Source organism: Thamnophis sirtalis, unplaced genomic scaffold (assembly GCF_051295495.1).
Source record: "Thamnophis sirtalis isolate CommonGarterSnake01/CBP01778 unplaced genomic scaffold, rThaSir2_p1.2 scaffold_11, whole genome shotgun sequence".
NCBI lineage: Eukaryota > Metazoa > Chordata > Lepidosauria > Squamata > Natricidae > Thamnophis > Thamnophis sirtalis.
In genome coordinates, this window is record NW_028261391.1 from 2,375,334 (window position 1) to 2,400,025 (window position 24,692).

Genomic DNA, 24,692 nt, shown 5'->3' on the forward strand with positions numbered 1-24,692 from the left:
TTTATTTAGTAACCAATAACAATAGCAGTTTAGACTTATATACCGCTTCATAGGGCTTTCAGCCCTCTCTAAGCGGTTTACAGAGTCAGCATATTGCCCCCAACAACAATCCGGGTCCTCATTTTACCCACCTCGGAAGGATGGAAGGCTGAGTCAACCTTGAGCCGGTGAGATTTGAACTGCTGAACTGCAGTCAGCTGAAGTAGCCTGCGGTGCTGCATTTAACCACTGCGCCACCTCGGCTCTTTGAAATTACATTTGAAATTACAACAGCACTGGGGAAAAAAAATGAGCGTTTTTCGCACTTACGACCTTTGCAGAATTCCCCATGGTCACGTGATCGGAATCAAGGTGCTTGGGAACTGACTCACGTTTGTGACGGTTGCAGCATCCCAAGGTCACGCGATCCGCTTTTGCGACCTTCCGACAAGCAAGCTCCATGGGGAAGTCAGGCTCACTTAACAACTGTGTTACTAACTTTTAACAACGGCAGTGATTCACTTAACAACTCTGGCAAGGAAGGTTGTAAAACGGGGGGGGGGGGAATTCACTTACTTAATAAATTCAACAAGCTCAACTTGTGGTTGTAAGTCGAGGACTACCTGTAAAACCAGGCAAGGCTCACTTAGGAACTGTCTTGCTTAGCAACGGAGATTCTGCTCTCACTTGTAGCAAGGGGATTCTGGGAGTTGGAAGTCCACCAATCGTATAGTTGACGAGGCTGGGCACCGCCGTTCTAAAGAAGGATTTGGTTTTTGGAGACGATTTTTGCCTTCTCTGAAATCTCCCAGAGGGTTCTGGGATAAAGTACAATTTTAACCTTTTCTCTCCTTTTATTTCAATCATTTCCACCATTGGCAAATACTGAGAAGACTGGAAAACCCGAAGAGCTGGTTTTGAGAGATTATTTAAGGGTCATAAAAGCGGAAATGTTCTTTTATTGTATGCGGATTGAGGTATAATGGTTAACATTTGAAATATTCGGGGTTTTCTTCTATTTTTTGGTCCCATGTTTATTCCCTAATAAATCAGGCCGAAGGTCTCGGTGGGAAGTTTAAATGCTGGACCGCTTAGATTAGCAAAAGAGCGATCTGTTTCTTAACAAATGTCTCACCGAGCCCTCTACCTTTTGGGCTCAAATTGTGGTCGTAAGTCGAGGCCTCCCTCCCTCCCGAATGGCTGTTATCCTAAAAGTTTTTTTAAAAAATTAAGGAGATATATTGGTAGAAAATGAAATATATGGATATTGTTGATGATATATAGCTAAATAGAATATTATTAAGTGTGGATAACCCCTTAGCTGCAATGCTTGTTATGTTAAAATGAAATTTGATGATATATGCTACATATTATAGAAACTAAAAATAACGAATGGAAAATGAAATGATAAAGTTGATAGATTATTTACGGAAGCGCGAAAAACGATTATGTTTATTTGTTAAGAAAAATTAAAATTTCAGATGGTAATTTGCAAAGAAAACAGGGCCGAAAGTTTGTAACAAAAGAAATATATGCACAAAAAAAATTTAAGGTGGTGGAAAGAGTGAGAAAAATAAGAAAGCTCCAGCTTAATCTGTAGAGCAATTAAGCAGGGATTTTCCTGGGCTCCGATTAATACTTTAACTATTATTTACCGTTTCTTTGCAGTGAGCAGAAAAGCACCTGGGTTGGTCTGGTTTTATTTTTAATGCGCGAAAAAACTGGGTGGTCTCATCTGATCAAACTCACCTTTGCACCGTCAGGGAAAAGCCCCTGCAATTTTCTTGGCTATTAAAAGGGGGAAATTATTCCCAATTGATTTCTTTATTTTTAGTCTGGAAAGTTCTCTTTTTCATCTGCGCATCATGACTAACGGCCCTGGCTAGTTTTTTCTACACCATTCATTGTTGCGGCCTGTCCTCCTTCCTCTTTCACTTCTCTTAAATTGGGTTTTAATGGTTACCACGTTTCAGTTCCTGCTTGTCGAATAAAAGCACCTGCCAGAGTTTTAAAGGCTAAGGAAGCCTTGTGTTTCTTGACCTTGGCAACTTTAAGATGGGTGGACTGCAACTCCCAGAATTCCCCAGCCAGCACCCAGAATTCTGGGAGTTGAAGTCCACCCATCTTAAAGCACGTGGGACGAGGAATTCTGGGAGTCGAAGTCCACCCATCTTAAAGTAGGTGGGATGAGGAATTCTGGGAGTCGAAGTCCACCCATCTTAAAGTAGGTGGGATGAGGAATTCTGGGAGTTGAAGTCCATCCATCTTAAAGCACATGGGACAAGGAATTCTGGAAGTCAAAGTCCATCCATCTTAATTCTTAAAGCACGTGGGACAAGGAATTCTGGGAGTCGAAGTCCATCCATCTTAAAGCATGTGGGATGAGGAATTCTGGGAGTCGAAGTCCACCCATCTTAAAGTAGGTGGGATGAGGAATTCTGGGAGTCGAAGTCCACCCATCTTAAAGCATGTGGGACAAGGAATTCTGGGAGTTGAAGTCCATCCATTTTAAAGCATGTGGGACGAGGAATTCTGGGAGTCAAAGTCCACCCATCTTAAAGCACGTGGGACGAGGAATTCTGGAAGTTGAAGTCCAACCATCTTAAAGCATGTGGGACAAGGAATTCTGGGAGTCGAAGTCCATCCATCTTAAAGCATGTGGGATGAGGAATTCTGGGAGTTGAAGTCCATCCATCTTAAAGCATGTGGGACAAGGAATTCTGGGAGTTGAAGTCCACCCATCTTAAAGCATGTGGGACAAGGAATTCTGGGAGTCGAAGTCCATCCATCTTAAAGCATGTGGGATGAGGAATTCTGGGAGTCGAAGTCCACCCATCTTAAAGCATGTGGGACAAGGAATTCCGGGAGTCGAAGTCCACCCATCTTAAAGTAGGTGGGACGAGGAATTCTGGGAGTCGAAGTCCACCCATCTTAAAGTAGGTGGGATGAGGAATTCTGGGAGTTGAAGTCCATCCATCTTAAAACATGTGGGACGAGGAATTCTGGGAGTTGAAGTCCATCCATCTTAAACCATGTGGGACAAGGAATTCTGGGAGTTGAAGTCCATCCATCTTAAAGAACATGGGACAAGGAATTCTGGGAGTCGAAGTCCACCCATCTTAAAGTAGATGGGATGAGGAATTCTGGGAGTTGAAGTCCATCCATCTTAAAGCACATGGGACAAGGAATTCTGGAAGTCTAAGTCCATCCATCTTAATTCTTAAAGCACGTGGGACGAGGAATTCTGGGAGTTGAAGTCCAACAGGACTTAAAGTCCCCAAGATTGAGAAACACTGAGATTCTAGCCGAACCGAGCATGTGATAGGAAGGCAGGAATTAAGTTTATGATTGACCTGGCGATACGTGCTGCTTGAAACCAAATAGATGTGTAATACATGGATCCAAGATAACGTTTAATCCTAATATTGCACACCTCTCCGCTCGGCACGTAGATGCCTATTGTCTGGTAAACAGCAGGCGCCAGAGCTGTTCGTGACCCTCGGTGCTTCTGAGTACATTTTCAATATTTGGTCGCTTCGGACAAACAAGAGATTGGAAAAGCAGGCGCTGGTTTGTAAACTTGGGGCGCCTGAATTGCTAGACCTTCATCTCCGCCTTGCCAAGAGATTGTTTTGATGTCGGGGGTGTGTGTTTTTGTGCCGCCACCCCCCCCCACCCCAAAGTGGTTTCTCCTTGACCCCGTGAAATTTCCGTCAAGTGGGATGGGGTGATTTTTTGGTCCTTTGAAAATTGGGCCTTCAGAGTTTGGGATGTTTAGAGCAGGGGGGTCCGACTTGGGCAATTTTTAAGATTTGGTGGAGTTAACCCATCTTAAATGATGCTGGATGGGGGATTCTGGAAGTGGAAGTCTACCTATCTTAAAGCAGGCTGGGTGGGTAATTCTGGGAATTGAAGCCCACCCCTCTTAAAGCATGCTGGCTGGGGAATTCTGGAAGTGGAAGTCTATCATCCTTAAAGCAGGCTGACTGGGGAATTCTGGGAATTGAAGCCCACCCCTCTTAAAGCATGCTGGCTGGAGGATTCTGGAAGTGGAAGTCTATCTACCTTAAAGCAGGTTGACTGGGGAATTCTGGGAATTCAAGCCCACCCCTCTTAAAGCAGGCTGACTGGGGAATTCTGGGAGTTGAGGTCCACCCATCTTAAAGCAGGCTGACTGGGGAATTCTGGGAGTGGAAGTCCACTCTTCTTAAAGCATGCTGGATGGGGGATTCTGGAAGTGGAAGTCTATCATCCTTAAAGCAGGCTGACTGGGGAATTCTGGGAATTGAAGCCCACCTCTCTTAAAAGCATGCTGGCTGGAGGATTCTGGGAGTTGAAGTCCACTCTTCTTAAAGCATGCTGGCTGGAGGATTCTGGAAGTGGAAGTCCCACCCCTCTTAAAGCAGGCTGACTGGGGAATTCTGGGAATTGAAGCCCACCCCTCTTAAAGCAGGCTGACTGGGGAATTCTGGGAATTGAAGCCCACCCCTCTTAAAGCAGGCTGACTGGGGAATTCTGGGAATTGAAGCCCACCCCTCTTAAAGCAGGCTGACTGGGGAATTCTGGGAATTGAAGCCCACCCCTCTTAAAGCATGCTGGCTGGAGGATTCTGGAAGTGGAAGTCTATCTACCTTAAAGCAGGCTGACTGGGGAATTCTGGGAGTTGAGGTCCACCCATCTTAAAGCATGCTGGATGGGGGATTCTGGAAGTCTACCTATCTTAAAGCAGGCTGGCTGGGTAATTCTGGGAATTGAAGCCCACCCCTCTTAAAGCATGCTGGCTGGAGGATTCTGGGAGTTGAAGTCCATCCCTCTTAAAGCAGGCTCACTGAGGAATTCTGGGAGTGGAAGTCCATCCCTCTTAAAGCATTGCTGGCTGGAGGATTCTGGGAGTTGAGTTCCACCCATCTTAAAGCATGCTGGATGGGGGGTTCTGGAAGTGGAAGTCTACCTATCTTAAAGCAGGCTGGCTGGGTAATTCTGGGAATTGAAGTCCGCCCCTCTTAAAGCAGGATGGCTGGGGAATTCTGGGAGTTGAGGTCCACTCCTCTTAAAGCAGGTTGGCTGGGTAACATGGTTGTAACCCAGTTGTAAAGTGAATCAAACGATGGTTTAAAACTATAAAGTAGCTACAAAGTAGCGTCCAATAGGCATGGAAGCATTGCCTTATTCGGTTTTGAAATCATATTGCACTTTTACTTCCTGTGGTTGGATAAAAGATGGGGAAATCACGGAGAAAAAGAAACAAGATGATAATTTGAAAATAGAAAATAATTCGGTTAAGAACCTCTTGTGGAGCACCTTCTGTGGAAATTCTTGCAAAAGAAAAACTGAAGTAGCTTATAACTGTTTCCTTTTGTTGCAAACACAAATATTACTTTAAAACAGTGTTTTTCAACCTTGGCAACTTGAAGATGTCCGGACCTCAACTCCCAGAATTCCCCAGCCAGCAAATGCTGGCTGGGGAATTCTGGGAGTTGAGGTCCGGACATCTTCAAGTTGCCAAGGTTGAGAAACACTGCTTTAAAAAAACAGTGTTTTTCAAGCTGGCTATCCTAAAATGCATGGAGTTCAGCTCCCAGAATTCCCCAGGCAGCACAGCTGACTGGGGGATTCTGGGAGTTGAAGTCTAGTCATCTTCAGATTGCAATAACTGTTGCATTTCTCATGAATTCCACCTGGCTGCCTGGGAATTTTCCAATTTCTAATCCAGCTGGGATTAAATCAGGGTTGTCCAAATTTGGCCGGCTGGGGAACTCTGGGAGTTGAAGTCCACAAGTCTTAAAGTTCCCAAATTTGGACATCCCTGGATTAAATAGAATTTAATCTGTTAGCCATTAGAGTCCACAATGAATCTTTTGCCATCAGGAATGTTTAATCATTGGCTCTTTAATTAATTGCAGCTCATTCTTATATTTGTGTGTCCCCCCCTGAGCCACTTTGTGATGCACTTTTAGGTTTTTGCAGCTGGTGAAGGATTTCATTTGTGCTTCTATACATAAAAGCGCTTTTTATTCAGATTTAAGAAATTGGCATATCGACATATTGAATGATTTCCATCCCGCCTGGGATTATTTCCCGCCTTTTTGCTTTGCTCCGCCCCCTCTCCAACCGCCAAAGCCCTTCGCCCGCCTTCTCCCGCCTCCTGATTGGCCGGTAGCAATGCCAATCAAGACGAAGGTGTTCTTTCTCGTGAAGGGCTGAGGTGATTTCTATGCCGGCGTTTCCCGCCTCATCTGGATTCCTCCCACCTCAGAAACCCTAGAGCCGTGACCCACGTATGCCCATTTCTGATTCTGACGTTATACTGCTGAACATGGGGGTTAGATCTAATTCTCCCCTTCTCAAGGGTCGCCAAAGGACTCGTTCTACCCTTCTCATCGCCCGCCGGCAAGGGCGAACGATAGGTCGGCACGCAGGCTGCCAATCCTAATAGTCCCGCCTCCTGCATGGAACGTGCCGGCGGGGGGGGTGGGTGGGTGGAGAAGGGGGCGCGAGCGGCGAAACGCCAAGCTCGATTACCCACCGGGGTGACCGATAGGTCAGGCCGGCTGCCAATCCAAACAGTCCTGCCCTCACGGAACCTACTGGGAAGGGGAGAGGGGGATTGGGAGAAGGGGGCGCGGAGGCTGCCGCCAATCAGCGACGGGCGGGTGCGCGTGCGGCGAAACGCGGCGCTCCGATTGGGCGGCGCCTCGGCTTCTATATATATACAGGCTCCGCGGAGAGGACCGCGTGCATTGGAGGGAAGAGAGAGCGAGTTGGGAGGTTGCGCCTCTCGCTTTACGGGTGAGGTTGCGTAAGGGCGGGGGCTGCGGGGAAGGGCGGGGACTACTGCGGGCGTCACGTATCTCGCTGAACGAGCTGTCCTTCGCGGGGGAAGAACCGGCCGGGGAAGGTGAAACACCGCGTGCGGCAGCAGAATGGGTGGTGGTGGCGGGCCTTTTTTTTTGCATGCATGCACTATGCACGCCCGCATTGCATACTCCTCTGTTTGGCTGCAGGAGTCTCCTGGCCTGTTAGGAAGCTTTGCTTGCCCGGGGGGGGGGGAGAGAGAAGGAAGGACAGCCGCTGCGAAGACCCGGTTAATGCGGCCTGTACCATGTGCTCTTAGCGAGGCCATTTTGGACGCTGGGAAGAAGGGGGTTTTTTTGGGGGGGGAGGTTCTCCTTCCAAGCAGCCCCAGGACAGGACTCGCGTGGTCGTGGGAGGGGGGGACGCGCGTGGAGCGCTTGGCTGGCCGCCACGTGTCTTTTGAGCGCGTAGCCCAGCCACATCCTCACCTTGGAGGAGGTTTCCGCTTCTGTCCTTGCACAGGCGAAACACCCCCCCCCTAAATATAAGCCCTCCTTTAGGTGCTTATATTTAAGCACCTAAATATACATTGTAGACGATTAATTTATATTACAGCCTCGATATATGTGCTGTGCAAAGTGTCTCTGGGTGGCTTGCAATAGATGAGACTGTCCAACTTTGGCAACTTTTAAGATGCGTGTGTGTGTGTTCAACTCCCAGAGTTCCCCCAGCCAGCTCTGCTTTTGACACCTGGGGACTCCAAGCAGAGCTGGCTGGGGAATTCTGGGAGTTGAACACACACACACCTACCTTAAAAGTCGCCAAGATTGCACAGCCTTGGCATAAAGCATTGATAACAATAGTATGGAGATGTCCAGAATGATGCTTCTTGCACCTATCGGGGCCACCACTCTCGGAAAGTAACATTTGTTTTAAAATCTACATGTTGGTTTGATTAAAGCTTGTGTTGGATTTGGGTACGTGGTGGGGAACTGCCTTGCTTTCCTTGTTTAACTGTGACATTGAGGATTCGGTTCCTCCTTGAGCCACAGTTTCCTCCAATGGCTTAAGGTGCTTTGAAGTTAAAACTTCCTCTCTCGGCCATAATGTATCTCGCAAGTGACCTGTTTGTCCTCTGATGTTGCAGAAATTAGACTCCCGGATCCTTGACAGCCCATCTTTGGAAAACCCGGTTTAATAGCTCCCCTTTTAAACTTAAGCCCCAGGGGATGCTGGCTAGTGCTGGCCAGCGCAGAGTTGAATGTTGGAATCGCTTTTAATGTCTTAAAGGAGGAAGCTGTATAGCTCTCAATTAGCACTAGACTTTGGTGGTTGCTGAAAATGAATTGCAGTCCTGGCTGATGGTTTTACTGAGTAAATTAAGATTGTTGCACTTCTAAGCCATGATTTAGCAACTTTAAATGCATTTAAGAGTCACTTTCATTGTTCCCCCCCAGGCGAGGAAGGAGGAAACTAGTGAGTTCTAATTCTGTCTTTAGGTGTGAAAGCTGGTTAAGTGACTTTGGGCCAGTCCCTCTGTCACAACCCAACCTACCTCGCTGGGGTGTTTTATGAGGGAAAGGCATATCAGTGATGTGTTCAGCCTTGGGTTATTTATAAGAATAAAGGGGATAAAAATCTAAACCCCATGTAATTGAATTATATAAAAGCTGACTTGTAAATTAGTTCATTTTATAATTTACTGATAATTATCAGTTTACATTATAAAAATTATAATTATCAAGTGAATTATTAAAAAATGAATAATTTATATCAGTTTAGATTTTTTTATAATCAGTTTTTTATAATGCAAACTAAAAAGCTAACCTAAGGAAATTACATCTTTAGTATTCTGTGTCCACCCTCTCTCTTTAATGTTAGAATCTTTGTAAAGATTAGTTTGCTTCTAATCTGAATGAAGGGCTTTGTTCTTGGTTTATGATAGTTTAGGAACAAGTTTCTTGCTATCCCTATGTGTATTCCAATCCTCATTCTTTCCATCATGTTGCTTGCCTTTTCCTACGAATGCCTCCTGAGTCAGCACTTGAATCGTCCACCATAACCTTATTTTTCCTTTCTTAATCATGGCTAAGACTAGTTCTCTGGGAGAAGCTATTTTTTCCTTATATGCATCCCTTTATAGTACACCTGATAACACTTGGAATGGAAAATAGAATTTAATGTCAACCTAAAGTTTGTGAAGTTGCAGACACGGGCATTGTAAGGGCTGACTAACAGATTTGTACAGGAGACTGTTAGTTTTAAGTCTCCCCTTAAGCAAATTTGTCTTTAAATATTACCAACCGGTAAATTTACTTTAAAAGCTATACTACTTCCTCCATAGGTTTTACAGCATGCACTTTAAACACACGCACACACTACAAATATATGTTTGAACATGCTATCAAGTATGCTTTCTTGGGTGTAATACAGTAGTAAAGTTTTATATACAGAATGTTTTTAATTTAACAGTTTTACAAGTATCCTACAAATGCAGTCAAATACTTATTTTTTGCATTTTTTTAAAACTTGCATTAAAACCAAAAAAATAATTTGAGCAGTTAGTATAAATAATATTAGGAAGCCCCTGTATGTATAAATGCATTTGTTTTTGAAGAAGTGCAAATAATTTGGTTAGGAGATTCAGCATTGAATGTAGAAAATTTGAATAGATGTCAGCTGGACCTGTTCATCTGTTATTTCTAGCAGATAAAGGCTTCAAGATATGGTTGGGCTTAAAGATATTGAAAACTATTTTAATACTTTGAAATGCATAAGGTTCTCTCTGTTTCTATGTGCCCGCCCCCCCCCCTCCCGCCCCCATGGCTTTATATATGCTTGCCAAGTGAAGATTAACTTCTAATTGTTGCAACAGTACTTTAAACTGGATAGATTAAGCCAACTGCGGTCATACTTTTATAAATGTGAAATATTTGAATATTTAGTATATCTTGCTATCAGACACACTGACTTTCTAAATATCAGGAGTTTGCTGTGTTCAAGTGGCAATGAATGCCTGTCTGCACTGGTGACCTGTACGCAAAAATTAGCCATTATCAAAGATAATTTCTCACACTGATCCACAAACGCTTTTTTGTCTTATTTGTATAAATGCAATTTAGAGTGCCTTATTTTAGCTAATCTAGAAGGGAAATAGAAAGCCGCAGTTTGCTGCTTCCTCATAAAACAGGTCTTAGGTAAGAGCAGATGAGAAGTATGAAGCTTTTAAATATGTTGCAGTAAGTAAAGATAAATCTGAAAGGCTTGTTACAAAAGAAGACTCTATGTTCCATTTATTCCATCTTTATACTGTGAAGTCCTGTTCAAATTTGCAGTGGCCTATTTCTTCATATCTTCTCCTGAAAAGGCGGGGTCTGATTTGCTTCATATCTCGCGCATAGCAGTCCAAACTAACCAGAATGCATCCAGCGTTCTGTGAAACGGTTAATCTGTTCTAGCCAGAACATGTGCAAGCCCCAAGCTTTTGCCAAGAATTAAGATTTCTATCGTTGCCCTGCAACTTGAGAATGGCTTCTCCTTTAGCTGTAGAAATTGCTCTCATTCCATTGATTCTAAATATGCAGACGTCTAAAATACCTTTTGGGTTTTGTTTTTAAAAGAACAAAGCATGGAAGTGACTTAAACCTTGCATTTGAGCCCTAAACTTGTTGCTAAGTGAAACATTTGTTGGGTCATTTTGCCCCATTCCATTATGACCTTTCCTGCCCACCGTTGTTAAGTGAAACCTGGCAAATATTAAGTTAGTAACATGTTTCTTAAGTGAATCCAGCTTCCCCTTTGCATGCCAGAAGGTCGCAGAAGGGGATCACATGACAACTGTCATAAATACGAGCCAGCATCCAAATTTTGATCATGTGGCCACGGGGAGGAGGCTGCAATGTGTCGTTAAGTGTGAAAAAGAGTCTTAAGTCACTTTTTTTCAGTGCCGGTTTAATTTTAAACAGTCATTAAAGGAACCCAAGAAAGTGTGCAAGTTTGGGGTGGGGTGGGGGTGAAATAAGGGTCTGCAATAGGAGCATTGGGAATTTAAGTCTGAACAATTTGGTGCAGGACACAATGGACCTCATCAGCTGCTCCCAAAGGGAGCACTTGGTGTACCTTATGAAGAACTGGCTGAAAGTCAAACCCTTGTTTAAAACGCGGGCAGGCCAGCTGGAAACAATACAGGCAGTCCTTGAGTTATGACCACAATTGAGCCATAAATATACGTTGCTAACTGAAATCTTTGTTAACCCCCATGTTGAGTTACCTATAAAAAAAGGCAGGGGAAAGTTATCAGGACAATAACACCGTCCTTGATTTACAACCGCATCTAAATCCAAAATTTCTATGGCTAAGCGAGACCCTCCGCTAAGTGAATTTTGCCCGCTTTTACGACCTTTCTTGCCAAAGGGGTTAACTGAATCACTGCAATTATGTTAGCGGTTAGCACCTTTCCTTCCACGGTCGTTAAATGGATCCAGCTTCCCCCACTGACTTTGCTTGTTAGAAGGTCGCTGAAGGGGGACCAGGTGACCCCGGGGACGCTGCAACCGTCATAAATATGAACCAGTTTGCCAAGCATCCAAATTTTGATCACACGCATGGGGGGGGGAATGCTGCACCGGTCGTAAGTGTGGGGAAAGGTCATAAGTCCCTTTTTCAGTGCTGTTGTAATTTTAAATGGCCACTAAATGAACTGTTGTAAATTGAAAACTACCTGTAGGAAGCCAATCTCCCCCCCCCCCCCCAAATAAAAAATTAGGGGTGGGTTTTTTCCCCCTTGTAGTGGACTTTGTTCAAAGCAGCTTGTAATAAAACCAATTATCAAAACCAAAGCAAGTTAATTCAAGATAGACAATACTTTGGTAGCTTCCACATCCCAGTAAGGTGGACTTAATGTTAGTATTTTAATACAGGTAGTCCTTGACAATTCATTTAGTGACCGGAGTTAAGTAGCACTGGCAAAAGTATGACCATTTTTCGCACCATTGCAGTATCCCTCTAGTCACGTGATCAGAATTCGGACACTTGGCAACTGGCTCATATTTACGACAGTTGCAGTGTCCTGGGGGTCACGCGATCCCCTTTTGCGACCACCTAGGAGCAAAGTCAATGGGGAAGCTGGATTCACTCCACAACCCCATCACTCACTTTAAGAATTGCAATCTTTAGTTTACTTCATTGTCAGTGCACCTGGTACAGCGAAATTAAATGCCATCTTTGGTGTACATTACAACTATAAAAATAAAAACAGAAAACACACACCCTTCACATTTTATATAATTGAAATTTAAAACCTGATGTTGCATTAATATTGCACTATACAGTAGAATTCAATATAGTTACTGCCCTGGGATAAAAGCTGTTTTTCAGCCTGCTTGTGCTTGTTTTTATTGCCCTGTACCGTCTGCCAGATGGTAATAGTTCAAAAAAAAAAGGGGGGGGGTGCCCAGGATGAGATGGATCTTTAAGGATGTTTTGAACTTTCTTAAGGCAGAGGGAGCTATAAAGCTCTTCCAAAGAGGGGAGGGGGCAACCCATAACCCTCTTTGTGAGGTGAAACACTGCAATTCTGAACTAACAACTCTGGCAAGAAAAGTCATAAAATGGGGCAGAATTGATTTAACAACTGCCTTGTTTAGCAGCAGAATTCCAGGGCTCAGTTGTGTTTGTAAGTCAAGGACTGCCTGCAAATCACTGTCTAATCAGCGTTAAGGGTAGGGGAAGCAGAGGGAAGTAATTGACAGTGTTTGTCTATAGCACACTGTGAGATGATCTCATGGCAATTTAAAAGCCATTTGTGGTCTTCTGAGTATCTTGATAGCTCTCAGATGGCTCTGTGCCTTGAATGGATCTGAGATGGAAAAAGGGCGTCTGTTTGTTCTCTGTTTCTAGTGCTAATCCTGCTTTTGAGATCTTTTAATCCCCAGAATTTATCCCAAGCCTACATTTTATGTTGATTTTGTTATATTTCCTGTTTAGTGCAGTTCGTGGGAAATAACTCTCCCTGTTTCGACTTCAGCTTCTCGGCTTTACAAGTTTGCATACGGTTTACAATGGGGAGTGCAAATTTATTTTCTAGATTTTGCTGAACGTCACCCTGGCTATATGAGGCTCTTGAAGCCTCAGGCCTAGGGCTGCCCATTGCTGTCGTGCAACGCAAGAACATGTTAGCATCCTTAAAGTTGGATTAATTCCCTGGGGGTGGGGGCCTATGTTTTACGTCTGAGTAGAGAGAGCGGTGCCACCTGCAGAAGTTTTCTGCTTTCTCACAGTTGCCAGGTTATTAGCAGAATGTCAATAAACCTGGACTTGCGCTAATGCCTGGAAACCGTATTATTCATTAATAATACCGTAACTGCGAAAGCAATGGGTGTGGTTTGGCGAATCTATGGGAAACGTGCTATGTTCTAATATCATTCAACAAAATAACAAAAGTTGGAAGGGACCTTGGAGGTCTTCTAGTCCAACCCCCTGCTCAGCAAGAGACTCTGCATCATTTCAGAGAAACGTTGTCCCGGTCCCTTTTTAAAAGCGTCCAGTGTTGCGGCACCCACAACTTCTGGAGACAAGTTGTTCCACTGGTTAATTGTTCTAACTGTCAGGAAATTCCTCCTTAGTTCTAGGTTGCTTCTCTCCTTGATCTTGTCCTGCTTTTGGGTGCTTTAGAGCAGTGGTCTCCAACCTTGGCAACTTTAAGACCTGTGGACTTCAACTCCCAGAGTTCCTCAACCAGCAAAGCTGGCTGAGGAACTCTGGGAGTTGAAGTCCACAGGTCTTAAAATTGCCAAGGTTGGAGACCACTGCTTTAGAGAATAGCTTGACTCCCTCTTCTTTGTGGAAGCCCCTCAAATATAGGAAGAATGCTATCATGTCTCCCCTAGTCATTAGACATACCCAATTTCTGCAAACGAACTTTATATGTTTTAGCCTAATCTAATGTACAAGTTGTATGTTAAACTTACACTACATTAAATGTAATCCAAGGTTCAAGTTGTAATTAAACTTGTGCAACACAAAGAGTGTTGCATTAATACAATTGCATTATTAAATAAATCATAATAATTTCTAGAGGCTCGATAGCTGTACCTTGTTAAATTAGCCTTCCTGCCAATGAAGCATTGCTAAGAAACTTGTGTTTTCTGACTTCTAGGTACCAGTTAAGTTGCTGAAGAAATCCGGAATTATGGATCACGCCAGGAAAGCAATATTTAACATGGTAAGGCTGTTTATGTATATGAGAGTGAATGTGCCAGAGTATGGTTAGAGTAACATTTGTCTATTGTTATGCATTTTAGCCCCATCTGTCATCTGTTTTCAACCCACTGTGGTAGACAGTCTCTGTTTAGCAGCCCCTTGTTCAGTGACTGTTACGACTGGTCCTCAAAGTTCTGACCGTCTCAGCGCTTGGCTGTAGGCATAATTTTGTATTTATTCTGTCATGTTTATGTAGTGTACATTGGAGGTAGAGACCCTTTGAGAGCTGGATGCAACAAAATTCCATTTTAATATATGCCGATTAGGGTACATTCAAAGTGACAGTAAAGTTGTTCTAAGACAGTAGCCTCTTGCCTGCCTGCTGGCCTACCGCCTGGGACTTGCAACTTTCCCTCGGCTTCCTCACTGACTTGGTTGTTGGAAGCTGGCAGGTTACATGGAGGTCCTCGCTTAACAACAATAATGATACGGTGTCACACATTTTGCCTACATTAGCCAAGGAAATTCCACACCCAATTGCTGTTGTAACTCAAGGGCCACTTGCAATTACAAGCTCCTTCCATTACAGGGGTCCCTGGTTCCTTTGCCAATTGGCATGCTTTTCAGGCCCTGCTTAAAACTGCTGAATGTTGATTGGCTAACCAGCGAACCTGGTGTGCCTGATTTTTACTCCTACAGGAAGCTAGCTGAGAGCACGTCAGACCACAATGTAATGAGCCCTTGAGAAGCGCTCCAGGCAGCAAGGAGGAGCAATGAGGCAATCTCTGATTTAATTTAATGCCAGCTTCATTTCAGGGCTGTTGAAATGTGTGTAGAAAGAACTGTTTCAGCTCCTGTGACTGCAACACAATAGAGAGAGAGAGAGAGAGAGAGAATAAAAGAGAGCCAATTATTTGTTCTAGTGATGAAGACACCAGGCTATAAAAACTAGGAAATGGTGAGTTCTAATCCTGCCACGGAAAGAGTCCGTGAGTTGTGTGTGTGTGGGTCTTTAAAGATGCTTTGAGTTCTAAGCACATAGCGCTTATAAGCAGCATCCTGAATAAGGGGAAACAAGCTTCCTATAATCTTCTCCACTGTCCTCACCACTCTCTATAGGGACTTTCTATCTGAGGCGCTGCTGCCACCAAACCAAATAGGTATGCAGTTTGTTAAAACGCTCTCAACGGTGCCTCTGTATAAAAGTGGCCAGGAAAGGAGAAGGATGTGCGCTCCTGAATTTACATTCCTCCAAGAAACAGGACATGACCTTTAGGACATGACAAAATTTACCCACCACCATTAGAATAGCAAAAGAGACAAGGCTCACTACATCGCACAACCCCCTGGAGCATCTCAAACACAAAACCTCAGAAACCTATAGAGATCTGTCCATCCATTCACCCATTTGGACGTAGCGCTTATGAGCCGCATCCTTCATAACAGGAAGTGAGGTTGTACCGCTTTGTACAAGAAAGGGCAACTTGTTTTTTCGCACTTGTACAATCGAATCTCCTCTCTCTAGTTTGGCGCAGAGCCCCTCTCCTATACTCGCTTCAGTTTGGCCCGGCAGCCGGACGGGGACTGCAGCCGCGTGGAAATGAAACTGTCAGCCGAGGAAGAGGAAGCAGGGGAGAACGGCATGATCGACCATCTGCCCCCCAGGAAGGCCAAATCCAGGAACCATCGGCACCTGTGCTGTGTGTGTGGCGGGGTGGCCCTCCTCTTCCTAATAGGTAAGATGAGCAGAGAGGCACAATGGGCCGCTGGAAACCCTTAACGGAGATGGTCACGTGATTTCCCCCTCTCTTAGCGACTTTCTGGCGAGCAAAGTCTGTGGGGAAGCCAGATTCACTTAACAACAGTGTGACTAACTTTCTTCTAAAGAAGAAAGGGTAAAGCAGAGGAAGTAAGGGTGGGGAATTAAGAATAGGAGAGCGGGGAAGAAGAAAGAAGGAAGGAGAGGAGGAAAGAAGAAGGTAGAGAAGGGAAGTTAAGAAGATGGAAGGAGTAAGGTTGTTGCAAAATAAGATGGAGGCACTGGGTGGCAAGAAAGTGACCCAAACTCTATTATACAATACAATAATACAATAGCAGAGTTGGAAGGGACCTTGGAGGTCTTCTAATCCAACCCCCTGCCTAGGCAGGAAACACTATACCGTTTTATATATGTATGTGTAAAAATGAATATAGAGACTGATGAATAGACAAATGTTAAATAGCAACTATAAGAATGTATATCTATGAATGGATTTGAAAGGGAAAAATAAAAAAAAACGTTATTAAAAAAAAGAAAGAAAATGTTTCCCTTCTCCAAGAAAGCTTCTTCACTTCTAACTTCAGAAGAAGCTTTCTTGGATGAGAAGCGAAAGGATTTCCAAGACAAAAAACTAAGCAAGCCGAGTTGGGATCTTTTCAACACTGCAGCTGTGGCTGGATTGTGTCGTTCTTTTTGCAATGTCAGGCCTTTCCCCCAGGAGATCCTGACGTCTTCCCTCTGCTCCCCTTCTGCAGGATTTTTGTTTGGTTACATATGTTTCCGTGCCCGGATGCCACCAGCGCCAAAGTGTAGCAATGGCGCTGCGTCATCGAGTCAGGGGGTCTATTCGTCTGAATACTCCGAAGCCAACAATCCCCCATCCGATCCAGTGCTCTACTGGGGAGACCTGAAGAAATTGCTGAACGATCGGCTAGCCCAGGCTACCTTCCAAGATATGATCCGGTAAGGATTTCCTTGATCGAATGTAGAAGACGGTTCTAGGATGTGGATAGGCGTGGGTCTGCTACGTTGGATGCAGAATAAGAGAGCTGGAAGGGACCTTGAAGGTCTTCTAGTCCTACCTTGTACCTTTTCAGACAAATGTTTGGGCAGTTTCTTCTTAAAAACATCCAGTGATACGGGGCACTATAATTTCTGAAGTTCAGTGATCACTCTCAGGAAATTTCTCCTTAGTTTTAGGCTGCTTCTCTCCTTGGATTAGTTTCCATCCGTTGCTTCTTGCTCCATTCCTGCCTTCAGGTGCTTTGGAGAATAGTTTTGACCTCCCCTCTTCTCTGGCAGCCTCCCGAATACTGGAAGACTGCTGTCATTAAACTAGACAAATCCAATTCCCACAATTGTTCTTCATATATTTTAGCTTCCAGTTCCCTAATCTTCTTTGTTGCTCTTCTTTGCACTCTTTCTAGGATCTCAGCATATATTTTTTTACCAAAAATGGATGCAGTATTTCAAGTGGAGTCTTACTAAGTCTTTAGTAACAGCGATAGCCCTTAGACTTAAATACCACTTCACAGTGCTTTTACAGCCCTCTCTTGTGAGGTTTACAGAGTCAGCCTCTTCCCCCCCCCCCCAACAGTCTGGATCCTCATTATACCTACCTCCGAAGGATGGAAGGCCGAGTCAACCTTGAGCCGGTCAGGATCGAACTGCCAAACCTCTTGGCAGGCAGCAGAATTTGCCTTCAGTACTGCATTGTGATCACGGTGCCCTCCCTTTATAAAGTGGCCTTAACAGTTTGTGTGAAGACGATGGCCTGATAGAATTCCTGACTTTTTGATTCCTTTGCTTCCCTTACAGGAAAGTGTCCTCTGGGAATCACGAAGCCGGCAGTGAACGGGACGAGCTCCTGGCCTATGACATCCACAAACAGTTAGAGTCTTACAACTTGGACAAAGTCTGGGATGACGAGCATTATGTCCGTCTCCAAGCCAGGTAGGGAGTTTGGTTCCATTTGGGAAGATGGCACAAGTGATGCTCATGTATTAACCCATCTGGCCATGTGACGTTGCATTGTGGGACCAATTGCTGTGATCACTGCTTGTGCTCTTGTTTTTTTTTTTTTTTTTTCCGTCCGTTTGTTTTACGTAGCTTTTTCCTTTCGGTCAGAGTTACGTGTATTTTAGATAGTCAATTGAAATAGATCCTTTGAAAATGCCGCTTGGAAGCATGCAGTAACGGCCACAATGCTGTTTTTCTAGGTCTTCAAATGTAATTTCTTTGGAAGATGCTACAAACACAATGGTGGAGGCGCCCAGGGTTTTTGTAGCCTACAGTGAAAACGGCGAGGTTTCGGTAAGTCCCTCCGAGAACTCAATGGCTTTATTCTCCCCAACTGGACACCCGTCAAAAAAGATTTAGAAAAAGTTTCCCCCAAGGGTTCCTCTGTGGTAAAATAGTGCTTGGGGAAATATATCTGTAGTTGTCAGGGGTTAGAAGCAAGTATTTTTTTTTTAAATTAATATTTCTATACTATAAAATTGTGTGTGTGTGTGTGTATTACTATGTAGCAATTCACACACATAATAAAATAGTATATGTGTGTGTGTTATAAAAATACTATAAAATAGTATGTGTGTGTGTGTTATAGATATAGTGCACATTCACACAAAATACTATTTTATAGTATAAAAATACTATAAAATAGTATATGTGTGTGTTATTATAGATATAGTAATGCACATTCACACAAAATACTATTTTATAGTATAAAAAAACTATAAAATAGAAAAACAAAAGAAAAAAAAGGTCCTTCTTGGACCTTTTTTTGTCCTTTTTGGCCTCCCTCCCCTCCCCCCACCCTTTTTTTCCCCCCTTTCCTTCTTGGACCTTTTCTTGTCCTTTTTGGCCTCCACCCTTTTTTTCTTTTTCCTCTCTCCCTTATTTTATTTTGTTGTTTTTTGTTTTTTAAACCCTAGCTTATTGTGGTGCTTAGTAAATATACAATAGAGAGATACGGGATGTATAAACTTAGTAGGGACGCACCTGTGATTAAACGACATATTGCAATAAACCTTTATATTCATTTGGGGGAAAAAAAAACTATAAAATAGTATGTGTGTGATACTATATAATAATACACACAATACTAAAATAGTTGTGTGTGTGTTTTACTATAGTTATAGTAACCCACACACAGGGTACTATTTTATGGTTGTTATTTTTTGTCAAACCACCTAGGCCTGTGTTACCTTCTGTCCTCATCTTTTCCTATTCCATTTTTCCCATTCACCTATTTCCTTCGCTTCTTAATGATTATAACTTCCTTTGTTTGTATTTTGGGGTTTTATGTTGTTTTTAATTTAGCATCCTATTATGACTTGGGTCGTTTGCTTATTGAGTATCCCTGTGACACATCACTTGAGTACTGCATTTTAGGATTCATGGTGATTGCATTTGGTGCTTATGATCGTGATGTCTCACTTGTTGCTTGTATTGCACACTTTGAGAGCTTACGCACCGGAGACAAATTCCTTGTGGTTGTGCAATTGCACATGGCCAATAGAAGAGTAAAGAATTATATTACGTTAATTTCTGCAAAGATTTGTCCTTTATCCAGAGAAACTGGAGGTGGAACACCCACCAAAATCTCATTGATTGCCTGCCTGCTAAGGTCCACCTCCAATGTTGGCCAGGTTTTATTTTAAGTTTCATTTATTTTTATTTATATGCGGGCTGACTAATCACCTCTATTGCAGGGCAAACTAGTTTTCGCCAATTATGGCCGTAAAGATGATTTCAAAGTCCTCCTCGACAAAGGTGTCACCCTGAATGGCACAGTGGTCATTGTGCGAGCTGGCAGCATTACTTTTGCTGAGAAGGTAAAATTATTTTTATTTATTACCCATTTAGAAATTACTGATTGTCCCTCACAAGAGTGTGACTCTGGGCGGTCAGATACAAAAAAGGGACATTAAAAAAAAGTGTACACTTGTAACGCAAAGCAGGTTAAAACGAGGAGAACATGTTGAATGGCGTAGAGTTGAGGGATCTCTGGGGAACTCCGACAAAGAGGTGTCCCATTACTTGACAATGCTGTGTGCCGCTCTGCTGCTTTTCCACGCCCCGTTAAAAAACCCACCCCAATGTCTCCCTCTAGGTTGCCTACGCCAAAGCACGGGGCGCTATAGGGGTGTTGATCTACCCGGATCCCGCTGATTACAGGAGCCTTGGAGAAACGGTGGCTCTTTTCGGACACGTGAGTTTTGAACCCGTTTTCTTGTGGGTGAACTTCGGTGCCGCCTCCTTTTTAAGCAGAAACTCTCCCAACTTTTCAACAGCCGTGGCCTACAACTCCCAGAATTTCCCCATGTTAAGAGAGTCACACGGTGGTTAAACAGATCTGGGTTCCCCGTAGATTTTGTCCCCCAGAATGTCGCAAAAGTGTATCATGTGACTTTGGGACATTGCAACCGTCAGAAGTACATGCCAGTTGCCAAGTCTCTAGATTTTGATCACGTGATCCTGGGGAGCCTGCAATGGCCGTACGTGTAAAAAAACGGCCCTCGGTGACTTTCTTCAGTACCGTTGTAACTTCAAGCGGCCGCTAAATGAATGGTTGTAAGCTGAGGACTACTTGCAGGCCAGACCCTGAGCCAGTGAGACTTCGGAGCTGGTGGCATGAAGGACGTGGGAGGAAATGCTTAATTTATCTGCTTTTGTGGTACGTCTTTTTTTCTGACATTCTCCTTTTCTTTTGCAGGCTCATCTTGGTACTGGTGACCCTTACACCCCTGGCTTCCCTTCTTTCAACCACACTCAGTTCCCCCCTGTCCAGTCTTCGGCCCTCCCCGGCATCCCCGTCGCAAGCATTTCAACTTCTGGTGCAAAAAAATTAATCCGGTAACTGTCCACCTGTTTTGAAACTTCTTGTCAGTACATTTGAGATTCGCTGACAGCGAGACTGATAAAAACTCTTGTTATTTCAACCGTTGTCCCCTCCCTCTCTGCACGAGAGTCAGAAAATTAAGCTGAGAAATAGAAATTCCACTGTGCAAATTTCTTGTTAGTGACAGATACAGCTGCAGCACAACCATCACCATTTCCCTGGGGGTGGGGGAGGGGATTGATTGATAAAAATTAGGTTTCTCATCCCGTAGCAGTTAAACGAAAAAGGACAATAGAAATAGCCCTTAGACTTATATACCGCTTCACCGTGCTTTACAGCTCTACTCTAAGGAGTTTACAGAGTCAGTCTCTTGCCCCCCAACAATCTAGGTCCTCATTTTACCGACCTTGGAAGGATGTAAAGCTAAATCAATCTTGAGCTGGTCAGGATCGAACTGCTGGCTGTGGACAGTCAACCTGCAATTCTGTATTCTAACTACGGAGGAAGGAAGGAAGGGAAAGGAAGGAAGGAAGGAAGGAATAGCAATCACAGCTAGACTTATATAGGGCTTCAAAGCACTTCCCAGCCCTCTCTAAGCGATTTACAGAGTCAGCCTCTTGCCCCCAACAATCTGGGTCCTCATTTTACCCACCTTGGAAGGACTGAAAGGCTGAGTAAACCTTGAGGCTGGTGAGATTCAAACTGCCAAATTGCAGGGAGCTGTCAGTCAGAAGTAGCCTGCAGTGCTTCATTCTAACCACTGCGTCCCCACGGCTCAACAATACGGGTCGTCCTCGATTTAATGACCACAATTGAGCCCAAAATTTGTAAGAGAGTTGTTAAGTGAGTTTTGCTCCATTTTACAACATTTTGTCCACTTGTCAAGTGAATCTTATAGTTGTAGTTAAAGTTAGTCACACGGTTAAGTGAATCTGGCTTCCCTACTGACTTTACTTGTCAGAAGATTGCAGAAGGCGATGATTGCGTGACTCTGGGGATGTGGCAACTGTCATAAATATGAGTCAATTGCCAAGAGTTTGCATTTTTGTCATGGGGATGCTGTTAGTAGTGAAAAAAGGGCCATGAGTCACTTTTGTCGATATCGTTATAACTTTGAACACTAAACAAATGGCTATAACTGAGGGTTCCCCGTATCCTGTTCCTTGAAATAGCAATAGCAGTTAGACTTATATACCGCTTCATAGGGCTTTCAACCCTCTCTAAGTGGTTTACAGAATCAGCATATCGCCCCCAACAATCCGGGTCCTCATTTTACTCACCTCGGAAGGATGGAAGGCTGAGTCAACCTTGAGCCAGTGAGATTAGAACCGCTGAACTGCTGATAACAGTCAGCTGAAGTGGCTGCAGTACTGCACCCTAACCACTGTGCCACCTCGGCTCTTAGAGAGAGAGAGAGAGAGAAAGTTGGTGTTTACTGCGACTATTCTGAAGATGCCTGAGCATGTCACGGGATGTTGGAGAAGCGCACCTTAGCTAATGTAGTGTCAACTTGCAAAGCATCCCTGGCCTGCTCTCGAGTTGCCATAAGCAAAGTGGGTGGTGAAACCCACAAAGCCACCTGGCAGCCAAAGACAGGAGCCCATTCAAACATATCTTTCTCAAGGCTGTCTCCCAGGGTTACCCACAGCGGCCAGAGGGGAGTGATCTCTACAACCCACGAAATTGCTCCGTTGACGAATGTGATTAGGGACACACCCCGGGGGTGGTGGGTGGGTAGGGGGGAAACAGGGTCATAATTGGGCCGTAAATTACGTGGGGTCAGAGCTCTGCTTTATTTGGGAAGGTGCTGGCATGGAGCTCCTAATAAATAACTGGATTCCTTTTGAAGCTTGGCTCGAGGCTCATGATTTAATTAGGGCATCCCTCGCGTTGAACGTTGTTAGAGTAACGTGTTCGCTTCTACTTTCAGTGTTCTGGACGGATCAGACTGCCCCACCACGTGGCAAGGCACGATCTTTCGCAAGTGTTCTGCCTCCTCGCCCGGAACGAACGTGAGGCTCAGGGTTAACAACCAACTGGTAGAGAAGAAAATCCTCAACATCTTCGGTGTGATTAAAGGTTTTGTGGAGCCAGGTAAGTTTCTCAGGCCGGGGCGTTTGAGAGAAGGTGGGATCTTAAACACCTTGGCATCCTTTCTGGTCCCTTTGAACCTTCCTGTCAGCCTCTGTTTTGCTGCTTGCTTTTCGGCTGCCATTGAAACGGGGAGGGAGAGCATGGTATTTGGGAGTGGGAAGTAATCTGTACAGGAGTTAATTGGGAGTTGTTCTCACCATCTATTGCGCATGTGGCAAGGAGGGGAGTTTCCCGCCAAGGCCAACTGTCCGGCATACCAACCTGATGATGATTTTTGAAGATGTCTCCCGCCTGACAGCTGTGGAGATATTGGATTGGACTATGGACTGGGGTTACCAAAGGGAGGGGAATGGGTCATGTCTTGATATCTACTGCTTTGCGCGCGCTTTTGCTCAGATCCAGCTTTGCTTAGCTTCTATTTACTTACAATCAGTAAAAGTACTCTTAATTCTGCAAAATGGAGTTGAGTGGTTTCTTTCTTGGATATTAAGTGAAGCAGCCTTGACACTTCCAGTTGGATCCCCCCCAGGAACCCCAAATCAAAGCATCCCCAAAGTTGGTTCTTTCAGTCTCTCCTGGTATATATTTCTCCAAAACATTTCTCCAAGGCACCCGAGGGCAAACAAGAAGCAATGGGTGGAAACTAATCAAGGAGAGAAGCAACTTAGAACTGAGGAGAAATTTCCTGATAGTTAGAACGATTAATCAGTGGAACTACTTGCCACCAGAATTGTAAATGCTCCAACACTGGAAGTTTTTAAGAAGATGTTGGATAGCCATTTGTCTGAAGTGGTGTAGGGTTTCCGCCGCCCCCACCCAGGGCCTCAACTTTGAGACCCCTGACCTAGACATCTTCACCTTAACCTGGTTGCAACTTTGGATTCAGCGAGCCCGCTTTTCCCTTGCAGATCGATACGTGGTGATTGGAGCTCAGCGCGACGCCTGGGAAGACGGAACGGTGAAATCTGCTGTCGGGACGGCGCTGTTGCTGGAGCTGGCCCACACCATCTCCGGGATGGTCAAAACTGGTAAGGCTTTTGAAGATGAGAATGGAACAAGAGGAGAAAGTCTGTTCTTTTGCGGGAAGGCGACCCCCCTCCTACCTCCCCCGAACTGAACGGGATCGCTGACTTCTCTCTCCTCCCATGTTTTCCAGATGGCTACAAACCTCACCGGAGCATCATCTTTGCCAGCTGGAGTGCGGGCGAATTCGGAGCCGTTGGTGCCACAGAATGGCTGGAGGTAAGAGCTTGGTTGTTTTTTAAAGAAATTGGAGGCACTTCTGTGGTACAGAGCCTTTTTTTTTTGTGAGATGTTTGCACTCACCAAAGTCAGAAGTGCTTCCGGGTTGAAAGGATTATTGTTAGTTGTAAAGGTGTCCAACCCATTGCGCCCCATGGACAGCTGGAGTCCATTTAAGCTCAGGCCGACTGCTTCAGTGACTCCATCCAGCCACCTCCTTCTCTGCCGTCCCCTTCTTCTTCTTTTGCCCTCCATCGTTCCCAGCATGAAGGTCTTCTCCACGGAGTCCTTCTTCCTTCTCCTTAGGTGGCCAAAGTACTTGAGAGAGAGAGAGAGAGAGAGAGAGAGAGAGAGAGAGAGAGAGAGAGAGAAAGGATAGATAGATGATAGATAGATAGATAGATAGATAGATAGATAGATAGATAGATAGATAGATAGATAGATAGATAGATAGAGTTGTTAGTTGCGAAGTCGTATCCAACCCATCACAGCACCACGGACCACGTTCCTCCAGGCCTTCCTGTCCTCTCCCATTTTCTGGAGTCCATTGAATCTCACGCCGACTGCTTCATTGACTCCATCCAGCCCCCTCCTTCTCTGCCGTCCCCTTCTTCTTCTTCTGCCCTCCATCGTTCCCAGCATGAGGCTCTTCTCCAGGGAGACCTTCCTTCTCATTAGTTAGCCAAAGTACTTGAGATAGATAGATAGATAGATAGATAGATAGATAGATAGATAGATAGATAGATAGATAGATAGATAGATAGATAGATGATAGAT

The 24,692-nt window shown here is 44.4% G+C and overlaps 1 protein-coding gene across 1 annotated transcript in view; it reads left to right on the forward strand.

Annotated features, from left to right (window-relative positions):
* Positions 1 to 6,655: 6,655 nt before the first annotated feature.
* Positions 6,656 to 24,692, forward strand: part of TFRC (transferrin receptor) — a 31,473-nt gene continuing 13,436 nt past the window's right edge. The window contains exons 1-12 of the mRNA XM_087725027.1: positions 6,656 to 6,768; positions 13,931 to 13,996; positions 15,500 to 15,710; positions 16,489 to 16,696; positions 17,552 to 17,686; positions 17,953 to 18,046; positions 19,450 to 19,572; positions 19,851 to 19,949; positions 20,454 to 20,593; positions 22,510 to 22,673; positions 23,582 to 23,701; positions 23,830 to 23,915. Of these exons, the coding sequence (XP_087581153.1) occupies positions 13,964 to 13,996; positions 15,500 to 15,710; positions 16,489 to 16,696; positions 17,552 to 17,686; positions 17,953 to 18,046; positions 19,450 to 19,572; positions 19,851 to 19,949; positions 20,454 to 20,593; positions 22,510 to 22,673; positions 23,582 to 23,701; positions 23,830 to 23,915 (1,413 nt within the window). The 5' untranslated portion in view covers positions 6,656 to 6,768; positions 13,931 to 13,963. The remainder of the gene's footprint in view (positions 6,769 to 13,930; positions 13,997 to 15,499; positions 15,711 to 16,488; positions 16,697 to 17,551; positions 17,687 to 17,952; positions 18,047 to 19,449; positions 19,573 to 19,850; positions 19,950 to 20,453; positions 20,594 to 22,509; positions 22,674 to 23,581; positions 23,702 to 23,829; positions 23,916 to 24,692) is intronic.